This window comes from Haliotis rufescens, unplaced genomic scaffold (genome assembly GCF_023055435.1).
Source record: "Haliotis rufescens isolate VD_foot unplaced genomic scaffold, xgHalRufe1.0.p SCAF_9, whole genome shotgun sequence".
Taxonomy (NCBI): Eukaryota; Metazoa; Mollusca; class Gastropoda; order Lepetellida; family Haliotidae; genus Haliotis; species Haliotis rufescens.
Genome location: NW_025964383.1, coordinates 22,270,019 through 22,286,841, shown reverse-complemented (window position 1 = coordinate 22,286,841; position 16,823 = coordinate 22,270,019). Strand labels below are relative to the sequence as shown.

The window sequence follows — 16,823 nt, the reverse complement described above, 5'->3', positions numbered from 1 at the left end:
ATTTGTAAACGGTTATAGGTATGTGTTGTATAAATCTATAATAAATGAAAATAACAATGTGAATAGAAATATGCAATTTTGACAAAATAGGGGTGGGATAACTTATTACCAATGTTTTTTCAAAAATCATAAAAGTTATGTGGAATATGAACATTGCCATCTCATCATAAGTCGTGTCGGCTCATTTTGAGATATCAAATGGCTTGGTTGATAATACTGATAATTCATAACGGTTCTTTTTCCAATTAATGGAAAATGAAAACTACTTATACTAAAACTACTTTTTACTAATTACTCAATTTGTGAGAGGCTAATATTAAAAACATAATACTAATTCAAGTCTAATATGTTTAAACTATCACTTAAATGATTCAAAGCAAACACTACCTTTTTTTTGGGGGGGGGGGGACTTTATTTGATTTTCTCTATTTTTACAACAGAAAAGTGCATTTTGACCCTAAAACAGTATCTGCCACCAAACCATTTGACCACGACCACCATTTTCTAGTCTGTTGGATACAAAAAAAAGGAAAACTTAAGTTTGCTTTGTTCTACTGTGGGGAGGGGTATGTCGGCAGTTTGGGGGTCTGGCCACATACTCCTGTCGACTTGTGATGTTATTACTCAATGTGCAAGACAATAGCATGTTTCTTAAAAAGATGTGTCCTCAAAGGGCGAGTAGATGCCACATTGACATCAGTCATGCTTGCTACTTTAATTGGAGACCCTAAGGGATATCAACTCATTTGTTTGCAGATACGTCTTAAAAGAAACTATGTCCAGGAATACGACACTGCATCAATGTGGAGTGTGTGAAACTCCCAACACGTTCGGTGGACCCGATCCATACCTACTTCCTTGTCTACATTCAGTGTGTCAGACATGCCAGGATGCCGACAACACTGATACTATACGATGTGGTATTTGCCAGGAGGACTTCAAGAGGAATGATGTTGGCGAAACTAAGGATGTTGTAACAACAAAACAGGTGTTGTTGTCAACCACCCAAAACGACACTGGGGCGGTTTTATGCACCAACAACAACGATGGCATTCAAGCCATGTCTTGGAACACTCTCAAGGAAGGTATTCAGCATGTTTCAGAAAGGCTTAGTCTTGTCAAACATTTGGAAGGCAAAGTTGATGGTCTTGAATTGGATATTGAGTGTAATGCTCAAGATCTTAAAGAAGAGATAAAACATACATTTGGGCAGCTCAGGAGTGTTTTAGACCAGAGAGAAAATGAGGTATTACTGGAATTAGAAAAGTGCAAAGAAGCAGAGAAGGCCTCAAATGCATCTCTTCTGAAGTTACTTCAACATGAAGATTCTACATGTGCTTCATTTTATCCAGAGCTGTCTTGAACTGTGTTGTCCTACTGAAGTCCTCTCATTGAAGAAGAAAATAGAAGCCAAGATAATTGCTAAAAGTGCCACGATATTACCACAACGTATCCGCCAAAAGTCCTCAATCACATTTTCACAAACGGGCCTCCGACCTTTGACAGAATCAATGGCAACGTTTGGAGAGACATGCACTGCTTACTGTAAGTATGGACACGTGTCAATAATGTACTTGTATATGTTGACAATATCAACGGATACGGATGTATCTGTCCTCAAGAGTATATACGATATTTTGTTATATTACAACAAATATAAGTGGGAATAGAATATCAAATGGTCGGTCCCTTAGTATTAACAATACACAGACATTTAAACTACATGTGGCGACATCATGTACAAGCGATTGTATTGTGTCTGTACGGATAAATGATATTGTGATAATATTAGGACAAACAGAGATTAGGGGCTCGATCCAACATTCTCTGACGTCTTTGCAGACAAATTGTCAAAAAACTCTTGGGAGAAAAGAGTGGGAATAATCAACAATGGCCGTTTTGAGCTCAAGAACCCGTTTTCAAGCACAGATTGCAGGAACTGAGACTGAACAGACTGAGCGGGTCATGTATCAATTCGAGTAGTCCGTCACGAGAATGCATCCTCATAACTGACAAGGCTGTAACACCCTTGTCCCCTTGTCCCTAGCTCATAACGAACAGTGTTTTTCGCATTGCCATGGCTACAAGGTTCATAGATTAAAACGGCCTAATTGTCTATCCGTCGACGGGTTTGTCCAGCTAAAACTTAGGTTATTACCTATGCGACAATAACTGATTATGGTAGGCTAACCGTCAATCTACACGTCTCCTGTAGCATCCACAGAAACAAACTTTTCTCCATCAGCCTTGACAGCATCAAACTCTTTTTGAACTTGTCAGTTATCTCCTTGTTCTTAAACCTGACAGCCAGTTGTTCCACCTTGCCCTCCTCTTCTGAGAAGTCCTTAGCATACCAAACCCACGACTTCCCATCACCCGGGCTTGAGTTCCAGCTCATGGGTGATGACGTGGTTGCAGCAGACTTTGTAGATTTGGTCTTGTCAGAACTCGGTTGTGGCGAGAGGTTTTATGTTCGTCTCATCCTCACTGGATCTGAGAAGGTAAAGAAACTTCAAGTGTATGATGGCTTCAAACAACACCATTGCTGACATTCATGTATGTCATAAAGAAACTTAATTTATTAATGATAAAGTTTATGAGTGAGTGAGTGAGTGAGTATGATTTTACGCCGCTTTTAGCAATATTCCAGCAATATCACGGCGGGGACACCAGAAATGGGCTTCACACAATGTACCCATGTCGGGAATCGAACCCGGGTCTTCGGCGTGACAAGCGAACGCTTTAACTACTAGGCTACCCGACCACCCCGATAAAGTTTATGATATTTGCATACAGGCTGATGATCTGCAGAAGGAGTGAGTCAGTTTGTTGGGTTTTACGAAAAGGCAGCAGGTCATAACTGATATAAGGACCATGAAAACGCAAGTGCTTAACAAGTTTGTGACTTAAAGTAGGTGTCAATGGCCTAAAACTGATTATATAAACTTAATTGTCTACGCTTGACCTTAACCCACAACATAAACCATATGTGTTTGCAAGTACATTAGACTCGGGGCTACTTGGAAATAACTTGAATTTCCAAAATTGAAAGATATGTTAGTTTCTAGTAATATTTGTTATATTGGAACACATTACAACCGGTAGTGAAGTAGTGAAGTTTGACAGTAGATCTTGTAGAAGTGCGAAGTGGCTGTGAGCCCTATGACTCTTGTTTCTGACGCTTGGTTCTGTGTCCCTTAGACACTTCAGGTGTGGACTTCCTGTATGTGGAGGAGGCTACAGAGGAACAGAAGGCCAGAGCCAGGAAGTACCTGTTGCCCGAGTCCTTCTACCTCTATGAAAACAAACCCCCTTGTCCAGGCTGTATTGGCTGTGAGGACTATGACCCCAGTAAAGTCAGCGTGCCCAGCAAGGTCAAAGCCAAATGTGAGTTTTATTAACAGTCTTCATGAGGTTATGTCTAAAAGGACGAAACTATGGTTCTCTAACAAGAATATAAAATAAGTGTAATGGCTAGCATCCTTTTTTTCTGAAATCTCACATTGGTCAATTTAATTTCTTTATTCCAAAGTTTATTTAGGTTCGTTTATCATTACAGCAAAATCTGAGGAGACAAGTCCTGCACCAACAATAGCTTCAGTTCAAGTTTCAAGCAGTGCTGGTAGTAAGTGGTTTTGGTTTATATTATTTACACTTCCAGGAAGTAATCAGTCTTGATAGTCGTCTGGAACTTTGTTGAGGTATCAATATAAGTGTATAGCCAGCATTAAAAACACAATGTTGTTATTACAACAATATCAACTTTTGAGCACAAACCTAGCCCTCTTTATGAAATATGGAAATATATTATGGGGATTATTGGAATCGTGTTTTTAATGCTGGATCAGTGTATGTAGCAAAGCATGATAATTTATGCTTTTGGACTTTTGCATCTTTTCTCAACAGGATTAGAATCTGATAATTACTGGTGCTATACACTCGCCCTGTGCAGTTTGCCGGCTGCATGTAGAAAACTACTCGGGTGTTGGTGTAGTGGTTCCCACTGTGGGAACCAGGCCAGTAGGTCTGGTGCTCACACCTATACTACATATTAAATGTGATGTTTCGAAGTTGTGGCACCTGCCTCCACATTTTACTTTTCTAAGATATGCCCCTCCAGGAGTGGCACTGTGTGAGGTTGTTTATTGGATTATGAATTTTCCCAAGTATTTACGGATTGTTGCTATTTTATTTTGGTTAATGTTACATTCAGAAAAAAACAGCAACTTCCAACTAATTTAGTCATGAAATAGACTTCAAGGTACGTTTATATAGGAGAAGTAACCTTTGGACCCTTTGTGAAAAAGAAAACCCCCACCAGTTTTCATTTTTGACCCTACAGTTCTGAAAAACTGATTTCACCCACTGATTTCTAAAAGGCACTTTACCCATGAGATGCCCGCTCTACTTCCTTGTTTCTGACGCTTGGTTCTGTGTCCCTTAGACACTTCAGGTGTGGACTTCCTGTATGTGGAGGAGGCTACAGAGGAACAGAAGGCCAGAGCCAGGAAGTACCTGTTGCCCGAGTCCTTCTACCTCTATGAAAACAAACCCCCTTGTCCAGGCTGTATTGGCTGTGAGGACTATGACCCCAGTAAAGTCAGCATGCCCAGCAAGGTCAGAGCCAAATGTGAGTATTATTAACAATCTTCATGAGGTTATGTCTAAAAGGACGAAACTATGGTTCTCTAACAAGAATATAAAATAATTGTAATGGCTAGCTTCTTTTTTTCTGAAATCTCACATTGGTCAATGTAATTTCTTTATTCCAAAGTTTTTTTAGGTTCGTTTATCATTACAGCAAAATCTGAGGAGACAAGTCCTGCACCAACAATAGCTTCAGTTCAAGTTTCAAGCAGTGCTGGTAGTAAGTGATTTTGGTTTATAGTATTTACACTTCCATGAAGTAATCAGTCTTGATAGTCGTCTGGAGCTTTGTTGAGGTATCAATATAAGTGTCAGAATTAAGCATGCAAGTCAGTGGGTCCTTATCATAACCATCATGTTAATACAAAACTAAATAGAGACCCCAGGGTCCCCGTTTAATTCTAACACTGAATAGCCAACCATTGTGAAACTGATACAAGATAGGATTTGGGGGGCAGTAAGTAATGAGAGTAATTGGATGGTGACAGGGAAGAGCTTCTGTTACATGCTCCTATTTTATGTTCCTTTAATTCACAAATATCCCTGTGGTGACTACTGGATTGGAATTCCCCAGCAATCTATGCTGGTCATAAGAGGCAACTTAACGGATTGGGTGGTCATATTCTTTGACTTGGTGTTAACTGCATTGATTGTTGCTCACAAAATCAATCACTGGATTGTCATGGTCCAAACACCAAAGGCAATGATGTTTGCATTAATGACTTATTGACCATCAGGTGTTGCAGGCAGTACTGGTGCCAGTGAAGGGTTCTGCATGATCGGTCAGGCTTCAGGCATGTCCTTTTCTACACTAGCTGCACAGGGAGATGCAGTTGGTTATGCTTTCAAGAAAGGCAAGTAGACAGTTACCATCATCAGTCCTAGAATTGTTTGCAGCCTGTTCAACCACAAATGTAATTCCCAGCATTATTCTGCCCTACATCTGAAGCAAATGTCTAAATTTCCCAAATTGGAATTAGGATGCTCTTAATTGATGTCAATATATAGTTACATCTAGATTCTAATGTGATCACTTGGTCAAATGTATTTCACTCATAGCAGGATCAATAACGAGGAAGAGGCTTAATGCTTGGTTCACAGTATTAAATGCAATGTTGATATACAATGTTAAAAAAACTCTAAATTGAAGAAGAATGGTACTTTAAAAACAATATCACAATTTTGAACAAAATAAGTTCTTTCTCCATTTTGCTTGCCAGATGCCCTTTGTTTGGAATCTTAGCGAAGTCCCTTCCCAGGTTATTGAGCATAGCGCTTGGCCTGACATTCTATGTTTTCTCTGGCAGATGAGAACCGACCATTCCAGTGGTCAGGAGCAGGTCAGCAGATCTTTGGGACTTCCCCAGGAGGCAACAGGACCAATGTTGATGATGATGAGGTTGTGCAGAGTGATGACATTGACTTTAAGCCCATCATTGACCTTCCAGAACTAGTTGAAGTCAAAACCGGTGAGTTCAAGGCCAAATTGTACTTTCCTGTTCATATAATGTCTTTTTTGTGTGAGTTATGTTTTTGGCATAGCTTGTCTGCATATGTGATATAGATGTAAATGTCCTTGCAGGGGAAGAAGGTTGGGAGGTGGTGTACTGCCAGAGATCGAAGCTGTTCCCATTTGTGCGGGATTCCAACCAGTGGAAGGAGAGAGCTGTGGGAGACATGAAGATCCTCAAACAAGATACTGAGTCTGGCATCTCGGGTATTGGCATATTTCATCTAGACTAGACTCTTACAGGCCACCATCATATTGTTTAAAACAACCAACAGAGAACCTTTTGATATGATAAACATGCTTGGCATAAGCTTGATGAGGGCAGGGTTCAAAGTCTAGTCTACTGTTCCACTGAAACTAGTACTGTAATATTAAACAACAGTAGACTCTTTGAAAATGTGTTGTTCAGTTCTTCTGTCTCAACAATGTTGTTAGATCAATAAAATGATAAAACTTTTATATATGTTTTCCATTTTGTTTTCTGTCCTTGTAGATAAATACCGATTGCTGATGAGGCGAGATCAAGTACACAAAGTAGCATGTAATCATCTGATAGCTGGCAATATGACCCTGTCTCCCATGGCAACGTCAGAGAGAGCCTGCTGCTGGACTGCTCAAGACTATGCTGAGAACGAGGCCAAGGTTGAACAGTTTGCCCTCAGGTTCAAGGTCAGTCACCACTGAAATAACAGACATGTCTTGGGCAGCATTACTTTTTGAGACGTCAGTTTGCATCTATATTTCAGTTAAGAAAGAATTTAAGCTTTTGGGGGTGGAGGGATGATCTATCCTCAGGATTTACCAACAAAATTAATTTGTATGCTGCACAAATTGGATAAGATTGTTTGGCTCTTCCGGAAAGTAATGCACGTTTTGAAGTAATGTGACAAACGTCCTGGGCTCCCGCTAGAATATACTATGATGGGTTTGTTTGAAAAGCCCTATAGACAATTATTTCTTGTACATCCATTGTTTTCCATCTCCCGTTATGAAAAAAACTAGGGGATATAACGATCAACATGTCTGTCCGTCTGTCATCCATCTGTTTTCCGTTTCTTGAGCTGAATTCCTAAAGTGTTGAATATTTCTTGTCGAAACTTGCTATGCAGGTCAGTCTAGTGGTGTACTGCTGCTGTTTGATGATTTGGGAGCTTATTTTTTTTTCACGACACTACTCACGAGAGTAGTGCTCATTTCCGGTGCAGAACTCCAAAACCGTTGGATATTTCCAGATGAAACGTGCTTTACAGACCAGTATAGTTGTGAACTGGTGCCTTTTTGATAATTTGGGATACTGAAAAATACAGAACAACAATGGGTTTTTTCTTCACAGAACTGAAGGTAACCAATGGCAATGTACCAAAAGTGGGGTATAAGTAGCCAAACTCCATTTCTGAATTGCACCAGAATGGAGAAGATATGTCATCTCCTAGCTCTTGTTTAGGATTGACTGTGTATGTCGTCATCTCATGTGAGTGAGTCTTGTGTTTCAGACAGAGGAGCTGGCCAGACAGTTCAAGAAGAAGTTTGAGGAGGTTCAGGAGCTGGTCAAGGCAACGGAATCTGGTAAGACTTTGTGTTAGGGTGCTACCTCTTACCCACTGAACCAAAGTAATTAAATCTAAACCTTCTGGATGATCATTTTTCATAGCTGTTTAACATTTTCTCAGTCGTATAGAATGGTGTTATTCTTGTTCAACCAAAGATTAATACATACAGTGAATTTGTGTCATTTGATATTCTAAGATTCTTAATAAACCAAACTCACTGTGACCATTTTGCTGCAGCCTTGATTAAAACAGTTTATCTGTCACCTGAAGAATTGTCTAAAAGAGGAACTGATGTACTGCTAGTATCCCAAGCCAAGAATACCAACAACTCGGCAATTGTGTCCAAAAGCCAGGACGTCCCTGTGACAGAGGAGAAAGAAGAAGAAGATGATGATTCTGAGGAAGAAAGCATCATGTTTGAGAAGAGAGCTACGTCGACCTATTTTGAGAATGATGAGTGGAAGGTAAGCTATTGACGTTTTTTTATGTGTCGTACAGTATTGCAGTCAGTCAGATCACTTGTCAAAATGGTTTGCTGCTCTAAGATGGCATTAACGACACTGGCACGATGAGATCATGCACTGACGTCCATGAGGAGGAAGTCCAGTCCGATTGCTCCAGCATACACTCTCACTTACACATCCAAAATATCATCCCTGAAGCGCACACCTGTCATTGTGCTCTGCTGTAGGACATGGAGATCGGTTCTTCCACCTCTACTGATCCTATCCCAAATTATGATTGAGCCTCCTCCATAGCGGTCATGTTTGACTACCTTGGAATCCTAAAATCCTAAGAATTCAGTTGGTGAGTTAACAACGTACAATGTTTCATACTCTTGGACAGGCTCGCCGTCACATCAGACCAAGCCCAGAGCACATGGATGCCAAAATCCGTTCCCTGGCCTACTCCCAAGAGTCCTTGGTCAAGATTGTGCTTGCCCGCAATGAGGAGCTGGTCAAGTCCAACAGTCAGCTTGTGGGGGCCCTGAGAGAGACCAGAGAAGTCATCACACAGCTTAAGGTGAAGCTTACAGTTGTGTTGGGATAATTCCCTGTCATTTGGTGTGGCTCTTTGACTAATTGTTACAACATATTACATGTTTCAAAAGTTTCGTGTTTATTTGTATGTAATGTCTCACAATGTCTCTCTCACTGTCCACTTAAGAGGGACTTAAGACATAATGCTTTGCTAACAAGTATTATAGGTAAGCAGTATCCTGTGCTTCTTGTGTAGTCAATGCACTATTGATGTAGACTGTTGCCCATGATCTTCATTGCTGGTTTAGCTTGGTGAGGCAGGCTAACACCTAGTCAGTCACTCTCTGAACCTTGCAGATATTTACCGGTCAGATGTCTTTGCTAGACTGAAACCGTTGGGGATTCCGGGTTAGAAAAGGTCCCCAGCAACCAATGCTTCCGAGAAAGAGTATGATCATTATATACTACTCAAAAAAGGTTAAGGAACATCCGATTCTTTCAAATGGCTACAGCTAATCTCTCATGCCATGACAGATTAACTCGATAGTCACATGTAAGAATTGTGGGTTCCTTAACTTCTTTTGAGTAGTATATATGTATAATACGTGGATAATAAAAATGAAGTCCATAATTCACGAACTATTTCCGTATTCGATGAAGTGTTTTCATACAGAGTGAATTCTAGTGTACTTTTCCTGGGAGTAGTGATGTTAAATTATTTTAAGTATCTGCCTTTCATTATCATGTTTGTGTGTGTTTGTGACGGGTGCCATCGTGAGGGTAGGATTACGCTTATTTCGCGAACACCTGGTATCATATCTATTAGTGATTCATAAACACATTCCTATAATATAGTGGGAATCGTACAATGGACTCTGCTTTTAGCAAAATTGAGACATGAAGATATTATATTATTTCACGTCGGAATGATGATAAAAATATTAAAATACGGACAGCCTCACAGACTTCGAAACGATGTTCAGATAAATATTTGTTCACATTAATTCTGTCATGTGCGTGAAAATGGGTTTCAACATTATATTCATCAAGCTTACATTCAGGTCGCTGGCTACTTCGGCATTAACACGTGTTTTGTCTCGCAGCTCAAAGCAACAATGTTTCTCTCATGAACATTTTTCTTTCCATCCATGACGAACATCTGTCGTAATGTCAATGCCTCAACAATCTTCCTTGGCAGTTTAATTCAACAATGTAATACACACGGCCTCATTCTCGGCGTCGTTCCTTCCAAATACCCACCACGTAATCAGGGTTACAACCTTGGGATAAATTAATACAATTATTTGCATTTTTAGAAAAGATTTTTTTTTCGTGAATATTATCATTAAAATATATCCTGTACATGGTATTTTTGGATTGCACTGCATATTTCTTTCATTATTTTCTAAAACTTTTTGTTTTCGCCTTTCTGACCACGCGATCTGGCATGCTAGCCTTTCTGGGTTGAATAGATAGGGTTTCACAAGCGCTTGACCACACTAATCTCTGAGAAAATAATACCTAGATATTTATGATAGGTTACAGTTTGCATTTCAACTCCTGAATACAGCCACTTTCTACACTGCGTAAGTAACCACCGTTTCTAAAAACTATTATGTCAGACTTATTCGAGAAAGCATTTGCAACATCTTGCAAAAACAGAAGCAGCCCCTTCAGCGCATTTTCCTCAAGGCCTCAGAAATTATGAACACCATCATGCATATTCAACCTGATGCCATTACCTTTGGTTCAAGCAAAGGCATACGTACTACAACCTCAAACAACATGCAAGTACCAAGGCTCAAGTGATGGCATTAAACTGGAAGAAAATACAACTTTGCTCCAGATGCCTTGGATTTTCCTGTTCAAAGCTGACCGTGGATAGAGTGTCTGCCTGGAGAGAGAGGAAGGTCAGTGGTTCGATTCCTGGTCGTGACATACCAGAAGTGAAAAGATTGTTCTTGTAACCTTTCCTGTAGCTCGGCATTAGTGGGGTAATCAAGGATTGTTTAGTATACTGTGTCAGTCAGTATACTGTGTGTGAGTGAGGTATCTCAGTGAGTTAGTACTATAGAATGGCACACACACATCACACATGTCGCAGTGCAATAACCTTGAACACATGTGCACCATTTCCCCCTACTACCTGTTTTAAAGCTAGTGAAGTTAGACCGTAGGTGCGTTCAATAAGCCGTTGGGTGCCGATGCGCTAGCGAGTGTCTCCGAATATTTCCAAGTCAATGAAACGCATGCTGTGCTAGCTTTCTAGCGCATACTGAAGAGTAGGGACAAAAATGGGGCATTTGGACAAATGCGGGGCCCGTGAACATTACATTTTGACATGGAAGAACTTGTAAGAGATACATGCACTCAATGGTAAAGTTTAATACCTACACATTAGTGATTACATTTATGGGAAGACTTGTAAAACCCAATTGTTTTAGCTGCATTTAGAAACAGGTAAATTCGTACATTTTCATAGGTGTTTGTCTTTTCTTAAATAAATCTAAAACATTGTAATTTGTTGGTGTATTGGTTTGTTGTTTTGTTTTTTGACTTCCGTTGAATGACGTCTTCAGCTATGACGTCATTTCTAGTGTCAGAATAAGATTGGATTACGCAAACCAAGCCCTCCGGATGACGCAAACAATATACCAGAGTGTGTGAACGATATTGCACCAGTACACATACGTTATTTAATAACTCGGTTATTTGTAACCCCCATGGGTAATAAATTATTTTGACGTGATTTATGAGACGTTTTTCCTGCCGTTTTGACAACATCGTGATATGTCTCATCCGATGTATTTAATTTATTCACCTTGATAACTGTCCAGAACATACTGAAATTAAATAAATATGGATTGCTAAGGGAATAAGATATTTTATCAAGTCATATGATACGCGATCACTGTTCGGTGGGATCCGTGAAGATCCGGCGTAGAATAGGTCTTCAGCAACCCTTACTTGCCGTAAAAGACGACTATGCTTGTTGTAAGAGGCGACTAACGGGATCGGGTGGTCAGACTCGCTGACTTGGTTGATGCATGTCATCGTATCCCAATTGCGTAGATCGATGCTCATGATGTCAATCACTGGATTGTCTGGTCCAGACTCGATTATTTACAGACCGCCGTCATTTATCTTGAATAGTCCTGAGTGCGGCGTTAAACAACAAATAACCTAACCTAACTGTTCGGTGGCAACTAGTGGATAAGAACAACTTAGTTTATCTTTATTATTAACAATAATACTTTACATACACAATGTTCAACAGTTCAACATTACTTAAATCAGTCTGCAACGCCATTTTGAAAACCGCGTTCCTGCCGGCGGAAGTTGACACAGCGTTCGTTAGCACCCGAACGTCCACGGAGAGAGCCGAGAAAGCATCTCAGAAAACTCCTCGGCCTATTGAACGGAGGCCTGCTCCAATGTCTGGTGCCAATGTAGGTCATAAGTAACAAGTGCTATGTGTGAGTTGATATGCTGTCCGTTTATTAGTACCAATTGCGTTTAAAGTAGACACCTGAATAAAATACTGCTTCTGCTTTAAATAATGACCTTGAATCTTGATTTCATCCAATTACATACTTTATTATTAACATATGGAAACATGGGTACTAAGGTATTGTTGTAATGCTGTCTAAACTTAATCTAGCTAGCATACCAATTGTGAAAAGTTAACATGCACATGGCAAATTAAACATGAATGACAGGAAACATAAGGCCACGTATTTTCATTGTCTTTAATTGAGTTATTATTATCGTAACAACACTTAAACATAACCAGTGGAGGAAAATGCTTTAACAATATTAAATATGAATGTTCTTTTGGTACTATAATATATGAATATGTATCGTTTTGAAACAGGTGGCTATTTCAGTCACCTAAAATATTTATCACCTGTTCGTACAGATCAATAGAGGTTATCACGCGAGTGTGTTTGGGGATGGTAAATATCCTGCATTAGGAATAAACAATGTATTAAGCGAGCCTTGGGGGATTGCCTAAAAGTCGGGCCAAGAAAAGTCGGGCCGGGCCGGGCCAGCGGGTAATACTAAAAATGGATTGCAGAATAATAAAACGAAACGTGCATATCTAGGCAGATCTCAAATGTCCAGAAACGTATAGTTTTGCTCATTTCATTGAGTTTGAATCAAAATGTATCTTCAGCAATGTAATAAACTGATAATTATAGCTACATACCGAGAGTTCATACCGAAAAGTCAGTGTCTTGACTGTGTCTTTACTTTGATGAGAAGTTTTCTCACCGACCTTAGCGTGTAGGGGTGTGATGTCCTGGGCAGGAATTTGAAATGACAGTGTTTTGACTACTCTTCTTTCATTAATTAACGTGTTTGGCATACCTAATTAACCTTTACTAGTTCATGTTAAACCAACACAGGATGTTTTCTGCAAGTGGATATTCGCGAATGTCATAGGACTGACACGACACGTTTTAATAACTGTCAAAGCGCTTCTAAAATTACAACACATACTTTACATCTATAGACTAATTATAATATCATATCTACCTATATAACACTTTAGTGTCTCATATTGCAGTCATAACCATAGGAAATACAAACGTACCAATCCAAACAGAAAACCAAGAACCAAAATTCCATCACAATAGAGCTAACTGGGACCAATTTAAAGATATCTGCAACGAAGCTAACTTAAATGAAATAGAAAATAATGATCCAGATACCTATTGTAAAAACCTAACAGACTATATAATAAACGCAGCCAAAACCTCCATCCCCTTCAAAACTTCTAAGACAGGCAAACCTACGGTATCATGGTGGAATGTGGAAATAGAACAAACTAGACGAAAACGTAAATCAGCCTTTTATAAAGGAAAACGCGACTACAAATATTTAAACATAGCCCACGAACTAAACCACCAGGTTCAAAAACTAGTCCAAAAAGCCAAAAGTAGAGACTGGAAAAAATTCTGTGAAGGTATAAATAACCGTACAGATGCCAGAATGGTCTGGCGCAAAATCCACGCCATTAGAGGCTTAAAACGACATACAAAAAACCACCTAACATTGACAACTCAACCAACCCCGCCCAAAAAGCAAATAATCTCGCCAACCACTTTTCGGCCGTTAGCAGTAACACCAACTTCAGTCAAAAATTCCAAGATAAACTTAAAACAGAAAAAAAATCCACAAAAGAACCAAACAATAACAATCTAGAAATAAATCAACCCTACACAATGGAGGAGCTCCTCTACGTAATCCAAAACAGGAAAAAGGGCACAGCCCCAGGATTAGACCTAACTTCTTACCAAATAATTAAAAAACTCCCCCTAAAACTACTCCAGGCACTACTCAAACTATACAATCTCATCTACCTAAACGGACAGGTTCCTACTCCCTGGAAACAGGCCCTAGTCATACCAACCCTTAAACCTAATAAACCAGCTAATCAAGCTAACTCATATAGACCAATATCCCTAACTTCAAACGTATGTAAAGTAATGGAATCAATGGCTTAAAATAGATTACAACATTACTTAACGCAAAATAACATCATCAACCCAGATCAAAGCGGTTTCACTCCTGGCCGCTCAACCCTAGATAACCTCGCCCGACTAGAACAAGATATTAAGATAGGACAACTAAATAAACAATATACCACAGGCATCTTCTTAGACTTCTCTAAAGCTTTCGACATGGTATGGCACGATGGGCTAATACAAAATCTTAAAAAATAGGACTCAAAGGTCAGATAATAAACTACATCCAGGACTTCCTAAACAATCGTAAAATAACCGTGGGTATAGACCAAACTCTATCGGACCAATGTCCCCTAGAAAATGGCACTCCACGGGGCAGTATCCTCAGCCCCACCCTCTTCAATATAATGATAAACGATCTTTTCGAGGGCCTATCCCCTAAAGTAAACACATCAAAATTCGCGGATGATGGAGCCATCTGGATCCGCACTAAAAGCATGAAAATGGCCCAAAATTTACTCCAAAAATCTCTTAATAAAATACAACAATGGGCTGACAAATGGGGTTTCTCCCTTAACTCAGAAAAAACAACAGGAATAGTATTCAAACATAAAACCATGAAACCCGCCTCCCCCATCCTCCAGCTAAACAATCAAACAATCAAATTTAAAAAACAAAACAAATTCTTAGGGCTTATTTTCGATGAACATCTCACCTGGGATGCTCACATCCAAAACCTAACAACTAAATGCAGTAAAGACCTAAACACCCTAAGATGCCTAACTTGCTCTAACTGGGGAGCCTCCAAAGATACCCTCCTCTCTCTCTACATATCACTAATTAGATCAAAACTAGACTACTGCTGCGCCATATACAACACCCTAAACAACTCTCTGTCTAAAAAACTTGACTCAATACAATATCAGGCTCTCAAACTAATTACACGCACCCAACATGGCACCTCCTACACCTCACTTCAGGCCTTAACAGGAGAAATGCCACTAAGTCTACGCAGGGAACAGCTAAGCTTAAATTTCTGGGCCGCGTCCCAATCAAACCCTCTCATCCAAAACTTAATAAACCAAAACATCAGCCCCAAAAACCAAGCTCTAGCTCGTAAACACCCCTTACTTACCCCAATATCCCAAAGAATAACAAACTACCTAAATGAACACCAAATTAAAAATCTTAAACAAAACTGCAAACAATCAAATATCTTCACCCCTAAACTTAAAATACCCAAAATAGACACAACACTAGCTAGCCAAATAAATAAACAAACCGACCCAAACATAGCTAAAACTACCACACTAGCATACATACACGAAAATTGGCCAAATTGGTGTCACATTTACACGGACGGATCCTCAGATCCGACCTCCAAACACACAGGTTTCGGAGTCCATACCACACAACCAACTAAAACCACACAATCCTACCGACTCCCAAACAACCAATCAACATTCACGGCAGAACTAATGGGCATGGCCTCAGCCCTCCATAATCAAGAATCCAAAAACCACAAAAAAATCCTAATACTTACCGACTCCCTAAGTGGACTGCAAGCCCTCCAAAACAAAAATACCAAAAAACCGACCTAAATTAATAAATCAAATACTTAAAAGCTCCAACGACCTAACTAAGGCAGGCAAACACATAACCTTCTTGTGGATACCCGCCCACGTAGGAATATACGGTAATGAAAACGCCGATAAAGCAGCTAAACTATCCCTCAAAATCCCAGAAATAAGCTTTAACTTACCCATCTCAAAATCAGAAATTAAAAGTGTAAACAAGCAAAAAATCACAAAAAATGGCATAACCTATATCTAAACTCAAATAGCCAAATAAAAAAAGTGCTCAGCAAACCACTAACCAAACCAAAAATTCTCCATCCATCAAAAAAAATAGACAGAGTAATCACTAAACTCCAAACAGGACACACCAACCTAAATAACCACCTAATAAAAATAAAAAACACACTACAGGTAACTGCCCACACTGCAAACAACTAGAAACCCCAGAACACGCACTCATCCACTGCACACACTACCTAACACATCGCATTACAAACCACCCTCAATCTAAACAAGGCTCTCACTCTAGAAGCAATACTAAACCCACAAAATAAACTAGAAGACTTCAAGGCCTTGGGCGTATTCTTTATCAAAACGGAACTTATAAAACGCATCTAAAAACACAATAACCTACCAAATCAAAATCACATAAACAAACAAACATCCACCATACCCAGCTCCCTTAGTTCTCCTCCCCAACCCCATCGGCATCTATTCCAAATCTCAAAATTCCCAAATTCTATATAAGCAACCCCTAAAGCCCCCTCTTGGGTTGCACAGACCACGTGTTATATCTACCTATTTACTACTTTATAATGTCACGGTACATCGTATTTAAAGAAAAGAAGGGGCCCAAAGTGAACCTCTTTCCCTTTACATTCTCAACATAGTCTCTATCAGAAGTGTTTGGCTTGTGTGGGGTCCGACTTGGCCCGGGCAGTCAAAATCAACTTTAAACACACAGACGTATCTTCAAATGTATTTACATCTATAGATTAGTGTTATATCTAACTATATACCACTTTATAATGTCACGGTACATCGTATTTAAAGAAAACAAGGTGCTCAAAGTCAAGCATTTTTACTGT

General features: G+C 39.6%; 5 protein-coding genes across 7 annotated transcripts in view; 2 read left to right on the top strand and 3 right to left on the bottom strand.

Annotated features, from left to right (window-relative positions):
- LOC124120609 (RANBP2-like and GRIP domain-containing protein 8) overlaps positions 1–16,823 on the bottom strand; it is a 302,310-nt gene that overhangs the window by 70,719 nt on the left and 214,768 nt on the right. The window lies entirely within an intron of this gene.
- Positions 1–16,823, bottom strand: part of LOC125371664 — a 151,380-nt gene that overhangs the window by 61,703 nt on the left and 72,854 nt on the right. The window lies entirely within an intron of this gene.
- LOC124120606 (RANBP2-like and GRIP domain-containing protein 8) overlaps positions 1–16,823 on the top strand; it is a 229,127-nt gene that overhangs the window by 147,915 nt on the left and 64,389 nt on the right. The window lies entirely within an intron of this gene.
- LOC124120611 (E3 SUMO-protein ligase RanBP2-like) lies at positions 847–6,411 on the top strand. The gene is made up of 8 exons (XM_048391258.1): positions 847–1,545; positions 3,202–3,387; positions 3,560–3,625; positions 4,445–4,630; positions 4,802–4,867; positions 5,385–5,501; positions 5,955–6,116; positions 6,230–6,411. Exons 1-8 carry the CDS (start codon positions 1,320–1,322, stop codon positions 6,388–6,390), a joined length of 1,170 nt encoding a protein of 389 aa, XP_048247215.1. The 5' UTR covers positions 847–1,319; the 3' UTR covers positions 6,391–6,411.
- Positions 1,806–16,823, bottom strand: part of LOC124120615 (U2 snRNP-associated SURP motif-containing protein-like) — a 37,589-nt gene continuing 22,571 nt past the window's right edge. Inside the window, exon 10 of the mRNA XM_048391260.1 lies at positions 1,806–2,493. Coding sequence (XP_048247217.1) covers positions 2,485–2,493 — 9 coding nt within the window. The 3' untranslated portion in view covers positions 1,806–2,484. The remainder of the gene's footprint in view (positions 2,494–16,823) is intronic.

Excerpts from the sequence above, each read along its gene's own strand:
- LOC124120611 (XM_048391258.1), top strand. The coding sequence starts at position 1,320 with ATGAAGATTCTACATGTGCTTCATTTTATCCAGAGCTGTCTTGAACTG. Across the intron at positions 3,626-4,444 it reads AGTTTCAAGCAGTGCTGGTA|ACACTTCAGGTGTGGACTTC; the intron begins GTAAGTGGTTTT and ends TGTGTCCCTTAG. Across the intron at positions 4,868-5,384 it reads AGTTTCAAGCAGTGCTGGTA|GTGTTGCAGGCAGTACTGGT; the intron begins GTAAGTGATTTT and ends ATTGACCATCAG.